At 42.1% G+C, this 21,745-nt stretch overlaps 1 protein-coding gene across 1 annotated transcript in view; it reads left to right on the plus strand.

Annotated features, from left to right (window-relative positions):
* Window positions 1–4,531: 4,531 nt before the first annotated feature.
* ABLIM1 (actin binding LIM protein 1) overlaps window positions 4,532–21,745 on the plus strand; it is a 234,677-nt gene continuing 217,463 nt past the window's right edge. The window contains 1 exon segment of the mRNA XM_017892465.1: window positions 4,532–4,884. Coding sequence (XP_017747954.1) covers window positions 4,641–4,884 — 244 coding nt within the window. The 5' untranslated portion in view covers window positions 4,532–4,640.

The raw sequence follows: 21,745 nt of genomic DNA on the forward strand, positions 1-21,745 counted from the left end.
AGTCCTCAGAGTGCCGTGATGCTCTCAATCCTGAATGCTCAGCAGATTTTATGTAGTATCTGAATTATTAATAGAGAAGATATGGAAGAGGGTGTTTGGCTGCTTGTTCCATTTTGAGCAGGTCTTGGGCAAGTGGCATTACGGGAAGAGAAGCAGCTGCATGCAGAGGGATGGAGGAAGCAGGCCTTCCAGAGGAGACCTGCCCAGACCGGAGCCTGTGCCAGTATGCTCAGAAAATCACAGCCTGCTTTGGAGGGATGGGTAAGACCCCTTAAACATTGGGCTTTGCAGAGAAGATGCCCAGGGCTGACCATGCAGAAGGACTGAACTTTAGGACTTGCGGGAAGCAGGGAGCAGGGATAGCCACTGCTGAGCAGGAGAACCTCAAATGGGCCAAGTCGTCACTACCTGGAAGTCCAATTGCACCCCTTTTTCACAGCCTTCCCACTTAATCTGTTCTGTCTGGCAGCAAAGATCATCCTGACTTGTGAGCAACTGCAGGTGTTTTGGAAGGCATGCCAAGGTCTTTTGTTTGTTCATTTTGATTAAAAAGCAACAACAAAAGTGAAAAGTAACCCCGTTAGCACTGATGAGGCCACAGGCTAACTGCAGACCATTTCCTTAGCAAACTAAATTCCGTAAATATTCGCATTGTAAGGTGGCAATTTGCTCTCTGACAAAATTTTATTCTTTAGTGAGAAGCAAGTAGATCCTAGCAGATGATTTAAGCAGGGAGGGGACACTTGTCTGCGAAAAAAGACTTAAATCACTATATAGAATAAAGTCCATGTTCATTTGTGGAGAACCACTGGGACTGATGAAGAAAGACCAGTAATTGAGGCATCTGTTCCCCGAGCACTGTGTAGCCCCAAAATGCCTGGCTTTGGGCTGGGGCTCATCACATCAAGTGTTTATTGAGCTCCTACAGCGTGCAAAGGTTGGGTGTCCTCAGTGCCCCTTGGTGAATTTTCCCACTGATGGTTCATTTTCATAATTTATCATAGAAGAGCTTGAGTAGGTACAGTGGAACTGCTTCTAGAAAGATTAGGAATTTCCTGTCTGATAAGATACACAGGCCAGCAAAATCTTGGGCAGAAGTTGAACATTTGTAATTATAATCAGCTTTGTAATGTGGTGCATTGTGATATCATATCATAGAACCATAGAAACGGTCACAAAACCCACTGCACTCCTTTGTGATTGCTGTGACTGTAGTTTCATGTGGGCTGTGGCAGAAGGAAGCGATGAAAGACCTGAATCCACTGGTGCTTCTTTAGGGTCTTCCCCAACTGTGCTTTCCTGCGTGAAGAGGTTGCTGTCAGGCAGATACCACTGCAAGTCTATTTTTAAGGCTGGAGGCTTGGCCTCTGCTAGGTATTTAACTGGAGCCATGTGGAGGAGGGTAAGTGAAAAGCTCTGAGCACTTGGGGAGTGGAACCTAGTTCACAGGTGTCTGCAGTCACTGCTGCCAGCATCTGAACTCTCATCCCTCTCCACTGCCTGAGAATGGAGTCAGCCCCCTCACATTTATATGTAGTTCGATTGTCTTTAAAAGCAAGCAGCCATTTGTTGTTCTCATTAGCCATCTTTATGATCCATATGTAGTTTACTTTGCATCCTGACCTAAAATTAACAAAACGTATCAAAATTCTTACGTATCATTCCATTATTGAATAAGAATTTATTTTTTCCCTTTTGCAGTCTCTTAGAAGACAGTTGCATCTTGAACTAAATATATGGATCTGTAAACTTGTAAAAAAAAAAAATTTAGGAGTGTCCTGTGTATGCTCTGCAGATATGATGGCTAAGCATTGAGGTAGAGTTAATGCAGTGGAAATAGTTTTTGTGGGCAATGCTTGACGAGTTTAGGGACCAAGAAAGCAGAACAACTTTGTTATGGAACAGTTACCTTTTTTCCAGGTCAGGAAGATGCTGGATTTGAAGGATATAATCTCTTTTCTGTCCAAAGTCTATGTTCGTGCATTGTTACTGTGTTCCAGAGCCTGCCTTCAAAGTGGCTGCATCATGTGTCTCTGTATAAACGCATCTGTATTTCACAAGAAGACCATGTAAATACATATAAGCAAGTAGCTGCTCAGGTTCTCAGTTTCAAAGAGCAGAGCTCTAGGAAACCCAGCAAGAAAGAATTAACAGTGAAAGGTAGGGGTTTCCACACTACAATGTTTATTAGAAAACACTCTAGAAGAACCTGGTAGGGCTGAGGTGGCCCTCAGGGATCTCCATCTTAAACAAATTGGCCCATAAATCACATTTTAGGAAATATGTTTTTTTTTTGATGGATGAATGCCACTCTTTTTTCCAGTTGTATATCTTTTCTTTCTTTTTTTTTTTAATTTCAGTAGTTTTGGAGGGAACAGGTGATGTTTGGTTACATGGGTAAGTTCTTTAGTGGTGATTTCTGAGATTTTGGTGCACCCATCACCCACCAGTATACACTGCACCTAATGTGTGGTCTTTTATCCCTTACCCTCATTTTGAGAAACATTGATAGAACATCTTACATTGCATATCCGAAGGTTCTTCAAAATAGGCAAGCAGGGAAAAGAACACGTACAGATTGTTTTACCTGCTTTGTAAACTGTTTTTAGAGGAAGACTTTGGAGGTTGGTGTTGGGCCTAATTCCCAGAGTTTTGGAGCAGAAATTTTGAGGTGTGACTTCGGTAGTGGTAGAAGTCCCATGTTCCCACTTTCCCCAAGTCCACCGCAGTCTGAGTGCCTCTAGACAGCATCTGTTTCTTTCATTCCCACCGTGCTTCCCATTGGCATAGAATAATTCCAGCCAATTGGAATTCTTAGGTTCTTGAATTGTGTTACCAATAGTTGAGGAACTAGTAACAAAAGAAGCAAGAATTTCCTTTCTCTGCTTCATCTGCCTGGGGCCTTTGTGGAAGGACCTGACTATTGGATAGGAAGAGTCATGGTGTGGAATTCAGAAGACCTGGCTCCACCCTAGGCTTTCTGCATTGTCCTGAGAAAGTCACATCTTCTCTGAGACTTACCTTCCTCATCTTAAAGGCTGGCATAGATCAGTGCTTCCTGAGTGCTGGCACTAGTCTGGGAGAATGTTTAGAAATGTAAATGACGAGTTAATGGGTGCAGCACACCAACATGGCACATGTATACCTATGTAACAAACCTGCACATTGTGCAATGTACCCTAGAACTTAAAGTATAAAAAAAAATAAGTAAGTTCTTGACCCCTACGTGCAAGAATCCCATATATATATTTTGTATTTTTTCAAAAGTTCTACAAATTTTTTTCTTTTTCTTTTTCTTTTTTTGAGACAAAGTCTTACCCGGTCACCTAGGAGTACAGTGGCATCATCGTAGCTCACTGTAACCTCAAACTCCTGGGCTCAACCAATCCTCCTGCCTCAGCCTCCCGAGTAGCTGGGACTATAGATGCATGACACCACAGTTGGCTAATCTTTTAATTTTTTTTTTTTTTTCTGTAGAGACAGAGTCTTGCTGTGTTTCAAGGGCTGGTCTCAAAGTGGCCTCAAGCAATCCTCCTACCTCAGCCTCCCAAAGTGCTGGGATTACAGGCATGAGCAACAATACCGGCAGATGGTTCTTGTATGCAGCGATATTTGGGAACTACTGGACTAGATTACCTTTGATGGCCTTGTCAGCTCTATAGCTCTATTCTAAGGTTTTAATAAAAAGAAATTTATATTAGAACATAATAGCCCAATGACAGGAGAAGGAGTGTGAGTTTATTCATTTTGGCTTGTGACTTTTGTATGGTTGTAGACGGTCACATACGGTCACATATTGTACTGCATCTTACTGTGTGGATGTTAAAGAGTAAATGATAATTACCGGGGTTGTCCTTTTATAGCAATACATTTATTCCGTGAAGATCCTTCTAGCTTGTGATTTTGTGAAAAGCTGAAGCTACCTACATGTTAATTCTGTCTCCATCATATGATTCTGCCATCAAAGAAAACCCCTGAAACAACTTTAAGACAGTAAACATTGGCTTAATGGAATGAGGCAGAAGGATTTTCCTGGTACTGAGGGGAGGGGTTCCCTTCTAGAAACTGGAAAGGAAATGATTGTTTGCTATGGCTGAGAGCTGGATTTGTCACAATCTGAGGATTGTCACAAAGCTGAGGATCTTTAATCGAGCCTCCCCCACCTCCACCTGTGAGATCTGAAATACTGGAGAACTTGGAGTTATTACCCTGGGATTTTTCTGATAGACGTTTTTGGATTATACAAAATATGTGTATCTATCCCTAGCCCTATTCTCAGTACTCTTACCAGATGATACTGAATATTCTAGGAGTATTTGCAGGAGAATTCTTGTAGATATTACAGCTATATTCTTTCTCTTGTTCTGGATATTAATCTGGTGTTCAAATATGCATTCATGTCTGAGACTGACAGTCTGGAGTTCCTGGTAGTGGCTGTTTTTATACCTAATTGTCTGACTGAGAATATGGCACCCTAAGCTCTTGAGGGTAATCACTTAAATACATCTGCCTTAATCTTCTTTGCTGGGCAGTGAGAAAAGGAGACAGTAAGGAGCCAGGGGAACAGAGAGAGTTGTGGGCTAGCTCCACTCCTTGGGACCCTGCTGCCCATTTCTCATTTCTTGGAAATCCATGCCAAGATGCCTGCCTTCCTTGGTCTAAAGTGTCTGGGGAAATTGTGCAGCTCTGAGAAAAGCAAAGTCACCTCATCTGGGAGAACCAGTGCCAGGGGCTCGAACAGAAGGAGACTGATTGTTGAGGACCGGAGGGTCTCTGGGACCTCCTTCCCCGCTCACAGGCGTGCCACTGTCACCCATTTGCTGTATCTCTGTCCCGAGGACTACTGCCCACGTGAGCGCTTATGTAACAGCGTTGATCCTTTTGGTAAGTAAAATAACTCTCTCTGGACGTGGTTTTGTGTTTTGTGATTGGCGTAATTAAGAGAGTACTATCCAGATCATTCTTCCGTAATATGTTCTTCAAAGGAAACACTATCCTTAATATATAATTAATGGGGGTGAGGTTGGGAGAAATGGAGAATGTAACATAAGTACAGCTATGGAGCTAAATTCCGAGGATATTTTTGTCCAGGATTTTATGATCTTCAGTAACAAATGTATTTCTTTCCAAACTTGGTAGGAATAACTGTCAGTAATAGGAAGTATGATGGAAAAGAAAGATCTCTATCTGTAGATGCTATTATTTCATATGACAAAGGATGAATGGAAAGAAAATATTCAAGGCGGGAGATAGAGGCTAGCAAAAGATGACCTAAGTAAAGTTGAGGTCCAAATTGTGTCACTGTATAGGGAGGGCTCGTCTTGTGAAATGTTCTAAAAAATGTAAAACAAAATAAAAAGAAAACATTTTAATATTGAGAGAACTTGTTGAGGCTTCTTTTCAGTGAAGCTCATTAAAACGTGTCACTCATCCCTCTGCCTGGGAAAGAGGTGGAGAAGGCCCACTCTCAGGATAGAGTTATTGCACTTGGGAGTTTTCAGACTTTGAAGTTATCATGCTGCCTTTATTAATGAAGATGATATCTACCCAACTGCTCACACCTTGTCAAAGTCAGCACTAGAATTAGTACAGGAAGCAGAAGGTGATTAACCATGGTCCCTATGAATGTATGAAGTTAAGTCAAATGAGCCAGGAAGCATAACATATTCCTCATCATTCTTGGACAGCCAGAGTTGAACTGGATTCAGTTTAGCCGAAGTAAGGGAGTTAAGATATTCTGTTTTGTTGCAATCAGCTTTCAATAGTTTTATTGAGTTATAATTCATAGGCTGTAAAATTTATCCATTTAAAGTATACAGTTCAGTGGGTTTTAGTATGTTACTGATGTGTTACATACATATTTTCACTGCCTCAAAAAGAAACCCCGTACCCTTTAGCTATTGCCTCCCCACCCCAACCTCTTCACCCCCATCTCTCAGCCTTAAGAAATCAAAATCTACTTCTGCCTCTTAGATGTCCCTATTCTGGATATTTCATGCGAATGGAATTTATAACATGTGGTCTTTCGTTTATGGCTTCTTTCACTTAGCGTGTTTTCAGGGTTCACCCATGTTGTAGCGCATGTCAGTACTTTATTCATTGTTATGGCCAAATACTATTTCACTGTATGGATATTCCACAATTTGTTTCTCCTTATACCAGCTGATGGACATTTGGGATGTTTCCAACTTTTGACTCTTATGAATCATGCCCCTATGCATATTCATATACGAGGTTTTTTTTTTCTTTTTTCATGTCAGATGGGTAATGTGCCAATGTCATAACAAGGTTCAAGGGTGGCACACCTCATACACACATGCATGAACACATCAAAAGAATCATTATATACAGGTTTTCATGTGGACATATGATATGTCCAGGGCTCTTGGGTATATACCTAGGAGTGGAATTTCTGGGTCATGTAATAAGTCTATGTCTAACCTTCTGAAGGACTTCTAGATTATTTTACAAAGCGGTTACTCCATTTTACATCCCCACCAGCAGCATATGAAGGTCCCAGGTTCTCCACATCTTTGCTAATACTTGCTATTATCTGCCTTTTTTTTTTTTTTTTTTTTTTTTTTTTTTTTTTTTTTTTTTTGAGATGGAATGTTGCTTTGTTGCCCAGGCTGGAGTGCAATGACCTGATCTCGGCGCACTGCAACCTCTGCCTCCCGAGTTCAAATGATTCTCCTGCCTCAGCCTCCCAGGTAGTTTGGATTACAGGCACGTGCCACCACACCTGGCTAATTTTGTAATTTTAGCAGAGGTGGGGTTTCACCATGTTGGCCAGGCTGGTCTGGAACTCCTGACCTCAGGTGACCTGCCTACCTACACCTCCCAAAGTGCTGGGATTATAGGCGTGAGCCACCACGACTGGCCTTATCTGACTTTTTTGTTCTAGCCATCCTAGTGGGTGTGAGGCGGTGTCTCACTGGGACTATACAGAGCTTTGGCTGGGACAGAGAAGGCTGACAAGCAGGTCAGTGCTCAGGCAGGACAGGATACTGACAGCTGCTGATGGTGACAGCTCCTTGTTTCTTACTCTTAACAAGCTTCTCTTCATGATTCCAGGCACATCCCTTTTTAGGGTAGCAGGGAGTGGGGATGGAGAAGCCACACCTTCTTCCCAGTCCCCTTACAAGCTCTGCTCAGAAGACTGTTCAGAACCAGCTGACTATACCTATTGCAGCAAAGGACACCTCCCTCAAAAATCAGATCCACATACTAGTGGATACCTAGAATCCCTTTACTGAGGAAAAAAACGTTTTATTCCACAAATAGGAATAAAAATGAAACATATAGATTTCTGCCAGAGCTAACGCTTTATTCTGAATGACTTCGGTGCTTCTGTGGAATGTTTCTACTCAAAGAGACTCAATCAGATATTTTTGGAGTGAGCCACTGTTGCTCTTGAAAGAGAGATAAGATCTGTTGGGAGGAGAAGGCAGGAAGGCAAGGGGAAGCCAGGTAAGCTGTAGTTTAATGAAAGCATGCTGGATAATGACTTATCAGCAGATTCCCTCACGAGGGAACAAGAGAATTAACAGTATCAGAGAGAGTTCTGGATACAGGAAAGGTAATCATCATTGGGATATCCATATCTTAGTGGAGGCAGATAAGGAAATCTGGGAGATTAGTTAAGTGTTGTGACTTGGAGGTTGGACATTCCAGCATTTGACTCCCAGCTCTTCTACTCACCAAATGTGTTACTTTGGGAAGTTAGTAATTCCAAGTGCGTTTCTCTGTCCCTAAGGTAGGCAGGGAATGCATACCTTACATGATCACTTTGAGCAGGCCTATCCCTAGAGTAGATAGGGCCCTGGGCAAATATTTTTTGTAGGGCTCCTGTCTATATAAACAACTTGTGTCAACAGCTCAATCTGTTTCAATCATGGGAAAGAAATGCCACACCAGCCTGAGGAAGTGATTGCTTGCTCGGCTTGTCTCCTAGAATGGAGCCAGCTCCAGGGCCCCAGGAAACCCCATCGGCATGACTCCTGGGGTTCCTTGGGGCATCTGGCCAACCCTTTGCCCAGTATGGGAGAGATGCAGAGGATCACTAGAGAGATCTGTGAAGAGAAGGCTCAGATTCCCCATCCGGACAGCACTGCTGGCCCCAGCGATCCCAGGTACCAGAGCGCACTTAGACATTTTTGAGGAAGGAATGGGGTTAGGGCAGGGGCCCTATTTGCCTGTATCTGAGGGCAGTATTGATTATGAGGACTCAATGAGAACCTGGCTGGGCATGGTGGTGTGGGCCTATAGTACCAGCTACTTGAGAGGCTGAGGCAGGAGGATCACTTGGGCCTAGGAGTTCAAGACCAGCCTGGGCAACATTGCAAGACCCTATCTCAATTTTAAAAATTGTAAATACAGATAAAAATAAATTTAAAGAATGAGAACGTGCATATCAAAGTGTTTGGTATAGTGGTGCACAGAAGCATACGGTAAATGTTAATTTCAGTAATAATAATAGAGTTGCAATATAGTCAGCATTAGTCATTTTTGACAATCTCTATGGAGGTTGAATTAAAAAAATAAAATAAGGAAAATTGTTTATTATTGTTAAAAATAATTTATATTGTTTGCCTTCCATGCTGTGAAACAATAGAGGCCCACAACTATAGATGCTGCACAGGACGTGGGGTTCCCAGGAAGCCACTGTGTGCTCAGAGCATCCTGTTTAGGACAGGTGCTTGGAGGAAGTGCGCCCTCCTGCAGCCGTGCGTGTTCCTGTGCTACGAAGCCCCAGAGTGTTCAGGAGCGGCTCCTGGCAGGGTGCTCAGGAATGTTTGGCAAAGGCCTCCTGCAGCTGTCAGAAAGATCTCAAGATGCTGCAGCTTCCTGTTGTTGTCTGGTGCTCAATCCCTGCTTTGAGTTGTGCTGGACTCCATGATTTTCCAAGTGTCCCCATGCATATCTGTCCTTTGTTATGCTCAAAACAACCCTTGGATGTTGCAAGGGAAGAAATTGTTTTCCCCACTTAACAATAGCAATGAATTAGCAAGAAGATGAGAAAAGTGGGCAAAACAAATATATCAGAGAACATACACAATAGCTTCCGCAAAAATATATCAGTGAACATATATCAGTGAAATAGATCAGTAAACATACAAAACAGCCTCTGCAGCTTCTGACTGTAGATGTAGTACTATTCTAGAAGAACAGCTGTCATTCACTGGGGGTCTACTATATCTCAAACATTGTAGTAAGTGTCTTTTTTGTTTGGTTTTGTTTTTGAGACAGGGTCTCCCTCTGTCTCTCAGGCTGGAGTGCAGTGGTGCGAACAGGACTCACTGCAGCCTTCACCTCTTGAGCTCAAGTGATCCTCTTGCCTCAACCTCCCATGTAGCTGGAACCACAGGCACATGCTACCATGCCTAGCTAATTCTTTGATTTTTTCGTAGAGACAGGGTCTCACTTTGTTGCCCAGGCAGGTTTCAAACTCCTGACCTCCAACAGTTCTCCTGCTTTGGCTTCCCAAAGTGTTGAGATTACAGGCGCAAGCCACCACACCTCGCCTGTGCCATGTGTTTTATGATTTTTCCATGTTTGATATTCTCAACAACTCAACAAAGCAGGAATTACTTTTATTTCATTTTACAGAGAAGGAAACGGGGGCGTATGCAGTTAAGAGACCTTCCAAAGGTCACATAAGTACTAGATTTGGGTCTGCCTGACACCCAGGTCTGCCTGACACCCAGGTTCATGGTCTCCACCACGATGTCACTCTGCCTCAGCCTGAGGATCATAAAAGTGGTCATTCATGAGGTATGCTGAACACTGGCACACCTAAAGTTTGTAAATAATATTGCTAATTAAGTACTTCAGCAGTTCAAATTTGAAGACTTCCATAAAGTAAATTGCTGTTGCCAGGAAAATTAGCAAAGATTTCCTTCCTCTCGCTCATAAATACAAGCTGTCTGTATGGAATGTTCCCTTACTCTACTGTAGGAAATTACAGTGAAGTTTTTGAACCTGTGTTTCTTTCTGTCTGTTGGAGCTTTTGGGTCTCGTACAAATGAAATAACATTTAGGGCAATTACCTTCTTGACAAACAAACAAGAGACTGGCACTATTATCAAAAGCCCAAGGATATCTGGAGAGGACTCAGTGATTATGTTGTCAGCTGAGTCCAAATTCCAAAGCAGAATGTTCTGGACTGGAGAGCTGGGACCAAAGCAGACTTGGCAGTCCCCTCCCTGAAAAAGCAGTTCATATCCCAGAAGAGAGAAAGGTGGTTCACGTCTGATTCAGGCACCTGCTGAGACCTTTCTGTTAGGTGCAGCATACCAGGGGTTGTCTTCACTCGGAGTGGTCTTCCAAGACCCAGATACTCAGATTATCAGGTAAGTGAGAAAACCTCTTGGGTACATTATTGTTTCTTAAAGCAATACCAACCTGTTTTCAAACTAAGCAGAACATATAACACTATAATATTTTTCTTTTAGTGTGCCCTTCTTACCCCATTCGGTAATCCACAACCCCAGACCTGTATGTCAGAGGGCTAGGGGAAGCGTCTTGGGTATAGCAGGCCAAAGGCTGCAAATGGCTTTGTTGTCAAAAATACAGCATATTCTTCAAGATGCTGTGGAACTTTTCTATAGCATCTTCCTGGTGACATTGAGAGGCTGTGTCGGGGAAAAGGTGTTAATTCCCTGCAAACCCTGGAACTCAGGTGTGAAGGCCCTGTCTTAAATTTGAGAGAAGTGTTTGAGCTAGCCATGAAAAATATATCCTGGGAAAGTTGGTAAGAACCAGCATGTGGTTCCTGCCCTCAGACCCGCTCTCCTGACTGATGGCTTTGACTAGGCTACTTTGAGAGGCAAAGTAGTAACAGGCGTCTGCTGCTGGCAAGGAGATGTACTGCGTTGTGGCCTCCTGTTCCTCCAGGATGCTGGATCCCCACGGCCACATCCAGTTTGTTGATGGAATATGGTTCCCCCCAAACAGCAGTCTTACTTTAACTTTTATTCTCCTGAGGATGGAGATGATAGGTGGTGGCCAGTTACTTCTACATCTTGCAAGGGCATGAATGGAGAGGGATTTGAGGTTTCGGCTATTTGGGAAAGCATTAAATAGTTTGCATTTTAAAAAATTTATTTATAGTTACCAATAACCCCTGTTCACTTCCCTAGGCTTCTCATTCCATTAGTTTAATCATGTTTCCCAGAATCATATGTTTCAAGCTCTTGACGGTTAAACCTTTCTATCACGTCCCACTCTTAACCCCCAAACACCCTCATCTTCTTTGTTACAGATGTTTGAAGGACCCTTTCACGTTGGGCCTCTCTTTGTATGTGCAATTCTGCTGCCTGGCACGGCCTCCCCAGTTCCTCTGAGGCCCAGCAGGATGAAGGTTAAGCTTTTCCTCCTCTAGGGAGGCCTGATCTTACCTCTTGCCTCGTCCTCCTCTGTGTTTTCATAGCATCCTCTGCATATCTTTGTTCGAGTTGCCTGTTTATAAGCTTCTCCCTTTTCATACACTGAGGTCTTCTCTGAGGGCAAGGGGAGAGCTGTGCTCTTATTTTTATTCCATTGTAGTACCTGGCATGTAAAAAAAAGCTGTGAGTGATGAGTAAATGAATGAGTGAATGTTCGCCGAAATCAAATCACTATGTTGGAAGAATACAGTTCGGCATTAAATTGTCCCCCTGCCTTCAAGTAGCTGAGGCCAGGAGAAGCTGCAAAGCAAAGTGGCTGCAAGTTCAGGGCTGTGGGGTGAGACCTCGCTGCCAAGTTTAAAGTCCAGCTCTGCTCTTTGCAGTTCTGTGACCCGGGTAAGTTACTTAATATATCCGAGCATTAGTTTTCTTGTATATAAAATGTGGATAATGCTACCCCCATTGCAGCAGTATTATGAGCCCTAAAAGAAAATACATATTTAAACAATTCTGGCATTTAGTTGGAGCTCAATAAATACTTCCCCCTCTTCTCACCCAAATGTGTGAGAAGTTGCATAATTGTCTAGATAACAAATACAATACAAAAAAAAAAAGTTTTCAAAGGAAAGAAATATCACTGAAGGGAAAGAGAAAGGATTTGCGATTTGAGCTGGAAAATAGATATGATTTACCCAAAATATGAGTAAAAGGAAAATAGCCCAATGATCTGAGAGTGGAAAGAAAAAGGTAGAAGACATTTTTCACTTAGTTCCACTCGCTGAATCTACTTAGTCCAGCTTTTTTTGTTTTTTTTTGATGGTTGCTTTTGTTTTGTTTCTTTATTTTATTTTAGTCCTAGGAATGTGGGCAAGTAACTATTTTCACATGAAATGTTCCCATATAAATTACTTCCTTGAGTAACTAAATATGCTGCAATGCCCCATTCGTTTTAATTAAATATACTTAAAAACTAATCTTATTTGAAGTCAAAGGGTAAAGCAGTCTATTTAAGTTTATTGTTTGGCATTGTTTTAATCCAGGCTTTAAACAAATTTGAATCTTACTAAGAGTGGCTTACTTTCAAAGAAATCCCTGATTTCCCATCCTTTGATCCTAATGATTCTGGGGCATGACCCAGTGCTGATGATTATGGATGGACTCCTGTTAACTTGGCAAATTAGTCATGGACCCGTGACGGCCGTGGGTACGAGACAATGCTGCTAACAGAAAGGGAATATGGATTGTGTGGCGGCTGGCCACAGCAGCTCATGCCTGTAATCCCAGCACTTTGGGAGGCCAAGATGGGTGAATCACGAGGTCAGGAGTTCAAGACCAACCTGGCCAGCATAGTGAAACCCCATCTCTACTAAAAATGCAAAAATTAGCCAGGCATGGTGGTGGGCGCCTATAGTCCCAGCTACTCGGGAGGCTGAGGCTGGAGAATTGCTTGAATCTGGGAGGCAGAGGTTGCAGTGAGCCGAGATAGTGCTACTGCACTCCAGTCTGGATGACAGACTGTGTCATCTGTGAGACTGTCTCAAAAAAAAAAAAAAAAAAGAAAGGGGATATGGATTGTGTGTTACTCATTGGGGTGGACAGGTGGCCAGCACAGGCTTGATTTGTCTATGGGTTACAAGATGAAGGCTGCCAGTAGGAAGGTAATATAAGGTGAATAGGTAGTCAGCAGATGGGTGATTCTGTCCCTGGGATGGAAGATGAAGGCTGCCAACAGGAAGGCAGCAGAGTCTGTGTGCTGTTTGTTAGGGTGTGTAGAGATAGTCATCAGGAAGATTCCTTTCTCAACCTCAGAAAGCAGCACACCCAGAATGCACTAGAGAAACCCTTTGCAGAATCAGCATTTAAGTATGTCAGGATTTTAGATAGACTATGATATGATATGCACGAGGATTCTAGATATTTCTCAAAGGTAGAAATCTTTGATATCAACACCTTATTTATTTAATTTATTTGACAGAGTCTTGCTCTGTCATCCAGGCTGGAGCACACTGGCGTGATCTTGGCTCACTGCAGCCTCTGCCCCCCGGGTTCCAGCGATTCTCTGTGCCTCAGCCTCCTAGGTAGCTAAGATTACAGGCGCACACCACCACACCTGGCTAATATTTTTGTATTTTTAGTAGAAATGGGGTTTCACCATGTTGGCCAAAGCTGGTCTTGAACTCCTGACCTCAAATGACCTGCCCGCCTCGGCCTCCCAAAGCACTGGGATTATAGGTGTGAGCCAACGCCCCCGGCCAACACCTTATTTTTATAGGAAATGAGAGACTGAGGTCCAGAGAAGTAAATGATTTTCCTAAGGTCTATGGTATAATTAGAGGGTAGTGTTAGATTAAGACCCTAGCCCTCCTCTCTCCCTGTTTAATATTACATGAGAAGACCAAAGGATGATGATGATGATGATTATTATTATTATTTTTTAGTTTAGTTGGAGACTCAGCTCAGGTGGGACTTTCCTGTGGAGTCTCTCCAGACCTCTCCTTTTCTGGGCTCTGCTGTGTACCACACAAAAGCCCATCCAAGCACTTCTATGCTTGGCTATTTATAAATTTGTTTGTTTGCATGTCTCTCTCTACCGGGTAGTAAGTGCCTTAGTGGCAGGGCGGTTGTTTTCATGGTTTCTTCAGACTATAACACAGTGCTTGGTAAATAAAGGTACTTCATACATTTTAAAATTGAGATGTAATGTAGTATGCCATAAAATTCATCACTTTAACATGTACAATCCTGTGGATTTTAGTAGAACCACAAAGTTGTGCAACCATCCCACTCTCTAATTCCAGAGCATTTTTATCAGCCCAGAAAGAAACCCTGTGCCCATTAGAAACCATCCCCGATTACTCACATTCCTCAGCTGCTGGCAACTACTTAGCTCCTTTAGGTGTTTGTGGATTTGCCTATTCCAGACATTTCTTCTGATTAGAATCGTGTAACCTGTGGTTTTTGTGTCTGGCTTCTTTTACTTAGTATAATGTTTTCAAGGCTCATCGAGGAGGTGGCATTGATAAATGCCATCTTCCTTCTTATAGCAGAATAGTATCCCATTGTAGGGATATATCACATTTTCTTTATCTTTTCATCAACTGATGGTCATTTGTGTTGTTCCTGCTTTCTGGCTATTATGAATAATGCTGCTATGATCACTTGTGTACGAGTTTTTGTGTGAACATGTTTTTAGTCCCCTTGGGTGTATATCTAGGAGTGGAAATCCTGGGTCATATGGTGATTCTCTGTTTAACTTTTTGAGAAACTGTCAAACTGTTTTTTCAGTGGCTGTACTATTTTGTATTCCCACCACTTGATACAATTTCAAATTAAATTAAAGCTATTCCCTCAAAGTGAAATAACCAGTTTTCCTGTATGTACAAAAATCCTATATGTACATTCATGTCTATTTACATCCTATCTCTTAATCTTCAAAACTGCTTATATCTTTACAGTTTAAAGGTCTGCAAATATTACATAAAGAAAGGTAGGGCCTTTACTTTGAGAAATCATTTAGCTGGCTTTTAAGTTCACTTTCTGTAAGTGCCTTACTGTGGTCCCCCAAGTTTTGTTTGTTTACTGTTTAGAAATCTTTCCTTGTCCAAGTTCTGTGGCCATAGATAGCAACCAAAATTAATCAGAGGACATCGGACACATTATGACTCACAGTGTCCAGAAAAATCTAGCTCACAAAGGTTTGCCTGCAGCCCAAGTGGAGAGGGAGAATTCTCATGACATAGAGTAGGATCTCCTGGGATAAAAATGAGCTGGGGAAGAAAAGTCAAATAACTAGGGCCACGGCCAGCACTCAGCCAGCTCCCTTTCTGTCCATCACGACCCGGATCATTTTGTAAGGTCATTTTTTACATCACTAGAATATTCTGGGGTGTTTAATATTTGCTGTCCTTGTGGGACAATTCCCAGTTCTGTTTCACATCAGTCTTTTTCCTGAAGTGCTGTCATGTGATTCTAGTGTGTAACTGGACGTGTTCTGTTATCCTGTCCTTGGGCACTTGTCCCTAAAGGGCACAGACTCTATCTTCGCTTGGTAGCCAGTGGCACTATCGGGGTAGTGGCTACTTAATAACAGCGTAGGCCGGGCGCGGTGGCTCATGCCTGTAATCTCAGCATTTGGGGAGGCCAAGGCGGGTGGATCACCTGAGGTCAGGAGTTTGAGACCAGTCTGGCCAACATGGTGAAACCCTGTCTCTGCCAAAAATACAAAAATGAGCTGGGCATGGTGGTACGCACCTCTAATCCCAACTACTTGGGAGGCTGAGGCATGAGAATTGCTTGAACCCAGGAGGCAGAGGTTGCAGTGAGCCAAGATTGTGCCACTGCACTCCAACCTGGGTGAGAGAGTGAGTCCCTGTCTCAAAAATAAATAAATACAAATTAATTCATTAATTTAAAAAACTGTCTAATCATTGAGATCACCAATTGGTCCAGTATTATCCATGATGGGAATACTAAGTGAAGTTAATTGTTTAGTAATACTTCAGCTGAACTTGATTTAACATAGATCGTGGTTCAATTGGTCTATTTTAAGAGTTTAAAGAAGATGCAAACAAGATCCAACACATTTCTTGGTTAACTTCTATATCTACATACGAAAAGTGATCCAGTTCATTTTCTATATGTGGCAGCAGCTGGTAGAAAGATGTTGAGCCCAGCCAACCATCTGTAACTCTTCCTGTAGTTGCGAAGAGCGCGTTAGACTTGAAGCTTTCCTCACCTCTCTTGCTGAGCGGCAAGCATTCCTTCCTTTGAACCTTCATACCGTTTGGTCAGTATCTCTGATTTCAATCCTTCTGCCTTGTTTTAGAGTTATTTAGGTCCTTGTGCTGTTTGCTCTACTTAGATGTAAGGTTGCTGAGGGCTTAGTTTAGGTATCTTTGATCTCTATACCACTTTTGGCCCCTTGAAGGTGATGCCTTTGCATATTGCAGATGCTCAGTAAATATTGTTAGCCTCATTAATGGGTCAGCATTCATTTGTTTCTCTTTCTTTCTTTGATTTTTGCCCACCTAGTTCTCAATTGTGGATGCTATGGCTGAAAGCTCATCTTGTGGCTTAGTTGCTTTTTTTTCTGTGTGCAAATTTAATAACCAATGAAGCATATTGGGAAATGCTCAGTGCTCTTAGTATATGTTATTCAGGAAGGGGAAATATTGTGTAATCCATATCCAAAACCAAGAAGAATTTAAGTTCTAAATATTTTCCTTCCCGTCCACCCTCTAATCTCCTCCAAATCCCAACAAATCCAATACATATGCGGAGTGTTTTCCATCTTGCTAGGGATAGTGAGAGAAAGGAAGGGAAGAGACCTACCTTCTGTATCTCTTTTGAAGACAGCCAACTTGGCATATGGCTTATGGTACTAGGACAATCTTTGGTTGAATTGTAGCAATATACAGCTGTTTAAAATTATAAAGAGAGCCCATGTAATATATGTGTAAATATTGTAAAATGACTCATTTTTATAGAGCTTGGTAAATGTCATAAGTCACATCCTTCTGCCTAAAACATAAACACAGGCCTAAAAGACATTTTGGGGACATATTTATTTATGAGGCAGTTGGTAGTTCTGACCTCTGCTACTACCAGAGTTAATCTAAGTTGTCTTCTTTACATATTTTAAAGGAAGAAGTACTTTGGCATAGTATGTGTGCATACAAGTTCCGTTGTGTTTGTATGATAAGATGATCCAGTTAATAATTGATTTTCTTGAGAAAAAAATATATTCTGTCTGATGAACATGCTTGGTCTTTTCAGGATATTGTTCTATTTAGAATCTGTCTCTTGTTATCTTTAGATGAAAGTGATCAGTGACTTAAGACAACATTTTTTTTAGCTTAAAAATATGGATCTTAGATTCTCTTTTGTTTACAACTCCCCGCCCAAAAAGAGACTCTGTGAGGAAAATTTAAAGGCAAGTAATTTATTTGGAAGGTGATTCTAGGAATCACTGTTAGAGGAGTGAGGCTAATAAAAGGTGTAATATCAAGCCAGTTACCAGTATGGGCAGCAATTCTCAATCCATTGGGACCTCTAAGAGGTAGTGTGGGATGTGCTGCAGAGAAATCCCAGCCAAGGGATGAGGAAGCTGGGGTGTTTACCACCTCCCCATCACCATTGTTTGACAGCTGCTTTCAGGTACATTAACTCACGCATTTTGATGCTTCTAGTAATCACATCTGATTTGTAGAGGCGAGTGCCAAGGAGGTATGGGTAGGGCACTGACAGATTCCATTGCAAATGATCCAACTGAGGTGTTATTTTGGTAAAAATTCCCTCTCCATTCTAATGAAGGATCTTTTGTTTCTGAAGAACAGCAATCCACTTATACTTTTCAATAACCCAATCAAAATATGTAGAGAGAGTGGGGATAGGAACCCAGGAAATGCTGGACAGCCAGGCCTCAGGAAGTACAGAATTCCAGGCTGCTCCAGGACCAGCAGTTTAGTTTGGGGGAATGTCCCATTCCTTTCCTGCCCATCTGGCTTCCTCTGACACTCTGTCCCTTGGGACTTTGGTCTACACATGGTTCTGTGATGCCTGCACCTGGCCTGGCCTAACTTTATCTTTTAATGTGGATATCCACCACTGACTGGGACTTTTATATGTATCTCTAACTTCAGATTTTTAGGAGTGAAAACCTAATTGGCCCAGTTCATCTTTTTCAAAACCAGAAAAAGCTGTTGGCCAGCAGCTGATGTATGGGCCTCTCTCTGATCCAGCGTCCACTAACAATCTAGTCATCCACAGGCAAGGGGAGGAGTCATACGGCTCAGTGCCCACTCACAAGATGGGTAGAGCAGGGACAGATGAGCAATGAATGCGACAAAGTCCCCCAAGAAAGATCATTACACCTAGGCAATGATTCCATATGGAATGGAAATCTTGTCCTGAGAATTCCATGGCATTTTCATGAATACACAGCTTAAATAACTGGAAATATGAAATAAAACCCCATGTGGTTATCCTTAGAACCAATTTTTTTTTTTTTTTTTTGAGACAGAGTCTTGCTCTGTCACCCAGGCTGTAGTGCAGTGGTGCAGTCTCAGCTCACTGCAAGCTCTGCCTCCCGGGTTCACCACATTCTCCTGCCTCAGCCTCCCGAGTAGCTGGGAATACAGGTGCCCGCCACCATGCCCAGCTAATTTTTTGTATTTTTGGTAGAGATGGGGTTTCACTGTGTTAGCCAGGATGGTCTTGATCTCCTGACCTCGTAATCTGCCCGCCTCGGCCTCCCAAAGTGCTAGGATTACAAGTGTGAGCCACTGTGCCTGGCCAGAACCAAGGTATTTTTTAAAAATTATTTGTTCATCAGTCTGTCTGAAAGAAACGTGGTATAGAAATCTTAAATGTTAATGAATTAGAAACAATTTTGGTTCTTGCACTAAGAATCTGGATATAGGCTAGAGTCAGTGGCTTATGCCTGTAATCCCGGCACTTTGGGAGGCTGAGGCAAGAGGATTACTTGAGGCCAGAAGTTTAAACCTAGCCTGGGCAATGTAGTGAGACCACATCTCTACAAAAAAGATTAAAAATTAGCTGGATGTACTGGTGCATGTCTGTGGTCCCAGCTACTCAGGAGGCTGGAGTGGGAGGATCACTTGAGCCCAGGAGTTGGAGGCTGCAGTGAGCCATGATCTTGCCATTGGACTCCAGCCTGTGTGACAGAGTGAGACACTGTCTCAAAAAAAAAAAAAGAATCTGGATATAATCAGTAAAAAGTTAAAGATACGTCATCTCCCTTTTCTTAAAAGATCCTGAAGATAAGTTTGTCTTATGATATGCTTTGCCTTACCAAGTCCAAGAAACAGGAACTGGGATATAAGCACAGTGATGAGATTTTACATAGTCTCTAAGCAAAGATGAAGTGATTGGGTGATGTGATCTGAGGTTGCTTCTGTGAGATGCTTAGATGAAGAATCTTGTACAGTCTGGTGCCAGTCATTACTTCCCTACTGTGTACACGAGGACAGTAGCACTGTCATAGTTGTCTCCTACTCACCTCCAATTTTTGTTAGTTGTAATGTTGTTTGCACATTTTCCTTTCCTCAAAACATTTCCATATTCCTCTCTAGCCATAATCAGGTAATTGTGGTGTCAGTTTCCTAATTGAATTCACTGTTCACTGCTAGCACTTTTACTAGTGCTTGCATTCCTGAGCTTATTTTAACTCCTCTCTTAATTGGCTGGATGTTGTTTTCCATCAGTTTTCCCAAGAAGGGTTCACAGTGTCGTGCTTCCCAAACACCTTTCTGTTCGTGGTGGTTTGCCCATTGCCCTTATCTCTGAATGACATTTTGGCAGGTGTAAGTTTCTTGGTTCTTTTGTCAGGTTCTTGGACATTTTGGCAGGTGTAAGCTTCTTTCTTTCCCTCAAGACATCAGGTATTGCTTCATCATCTTCTAAGTATCAGTGTTGCTGTTGAGAAGTCTGAGGCTAGCCTGAGTTTTTCTCTTTTTGTGAGCAATAGGGTTTTTCTGCCTGGATATATGGAGAATGATATCTTGGAGTCCTAAGGCTTAGCCTAGGACTTGGAGTCAGCATTCTGTATCAAATTTTCTCAAAATATGTTATATCTATACCCTTTAAATCTGTGAATTCAGCTGTCTCTTCATTTCAGGGATATTCTTGTGTATTTAATCTTCGAATACATCTGCTTCTTAGGTTCTCTACTTCTAAGACATACATTTAAAAAAATCTTTCTTCATCTTGCACATCTATTGTTTTCTCTCATTGTTTGAGGCTCTTTCTTCTGCATTCATTGAAATCATTTCAAAGTTTTCTCTGTGCTAGGAATTAGGTATTTTATCAGCATTTGTTTTGTCCTTTGATATTTCCATTCTTACCATTGGTATTATCTTTGTCCTTGGTTTTTATGTCTTAATTTCTCTAACCTTTTTCATCTAATCCCGTTGTGTCATCATCTCATCTTTGAGCTCTTTTTTATTTCATGCACTAATTCAGCACTCTGCATCTGTGCTCACTCTCCTTAACTCTAGTTTCCACAGAGCGGCCGAGGATCCTGTGGAGTTGATGATCAGATCATGACGCTTTCTCTGTTCAAATCCCACAGTGGCACTGGGTGCAGTGGGCTCGCATCTGTAATCCGACCACTTTTGGAAGCCAAGGCTGGAGGATCACTTGAGGCCAGGAGTTCGAGACCAGCCTGCGCAATAGCAAGACCCTGTTACTACAAAAAAAAAAAAAAAAAAAAATTAAAATTAAAAATCAGCCGGGTATGGTGGCGCACACCTGTAGTCCCAGCTACTTGGGAGGCTGAGGTGGGAAGGCCACTTGAGCCTTGGAGGTTGAGGCTGCAGTGAACTATGATCACACCACTGCACTCTGGCCTGGGTGACCGAGTGAGACCCTGTCTCAAAACAAAACAAAACAAAACAGAACAACTTAGGAGAAAAGCCAAGGCCCTTTACAATGACCTGCAGGCCCTAACTCCTCCACCTCACTAACTTCACGCCTCTTGCTGTCTGCCTCCTGATCTCACCAGCCTCCCCACTGCCTTGAACATACCAGGTGGGCTCCCGTCTCAGGACGTTTGCACTTATTGCTCACTCTGTCTGGAGTGGTTTTTCCTCAGAATCTACATGGCTTATTCTCATCCCTTCTTCAGGTACTTACTCACATAGCACTTCCTCAAAGAGACCTTCCTCTACTACTCTACTTAAAACCACAGCTTCTCCCCCAACATTCTCTGTCCCCGGCCTTGCCTTTTCTCCATAGTACTTACTGCTTTCTAATATATAATCATACATATTTATATATATGTACATATTATTACTCATGTGTTTCGTTATGTCAACTTCAACCTTCCCAACTAGGACACAGCTCCTTCATGGCAAGGATTTTTGTCTGGTTTCTTCGCTGTGATATCCCAACACCTAGAACAGTTCCTGACACTTAGTAAACACTTGATAAATACGTATTGCATGAATGAATAGGCTGAAGGTAACAATCGTGTCTTCCTGGGAAGAGTTCCTAACATCAAAATCCACCCTTTTTTTTTTTTTTTTTTTTTTGGTTTTGCCTTCACAGTGACTTTCTCATTTGGCAGCAGAGGTCATATAACAAAATATCGGGGGAAGGGGAGGATCTAAATTCTTTAAGGTGTTACAGGTTAAATCCCCCAGCTTCGATATTATTAGAAGGCTCCTTATACCTTCAAATGGTTTTGAAAACTTGAATTTTACAGTTTTCAAGCTTATCCTATTTTATTGTGAATTGATGAGGCAGTGAGAAATGAAATAACAATAGTTGTTACCCTTAACTGCATTCCTTCTTAATACTAGGTACTTTCTTTCTTTTTTTTTTTTTTTTTTTTTTTT

This window comes from Rhinopithecus bieti, unplaced genomic scaffold (genome assembly GCF_001698545.2).
Source record: "Rhinopithecus bieti isolate Rb0 unplaced genomic scaffold, ASM169854v2 scaffold_21201, whole genome shotgun sequence".
Taxonomy (NCBI): Eukaryota; Metazoa; Chordata; class Mammalia; order Primates; family Cercopithecidae; genus Rhinopithecus; species Rhinopithecus bieti.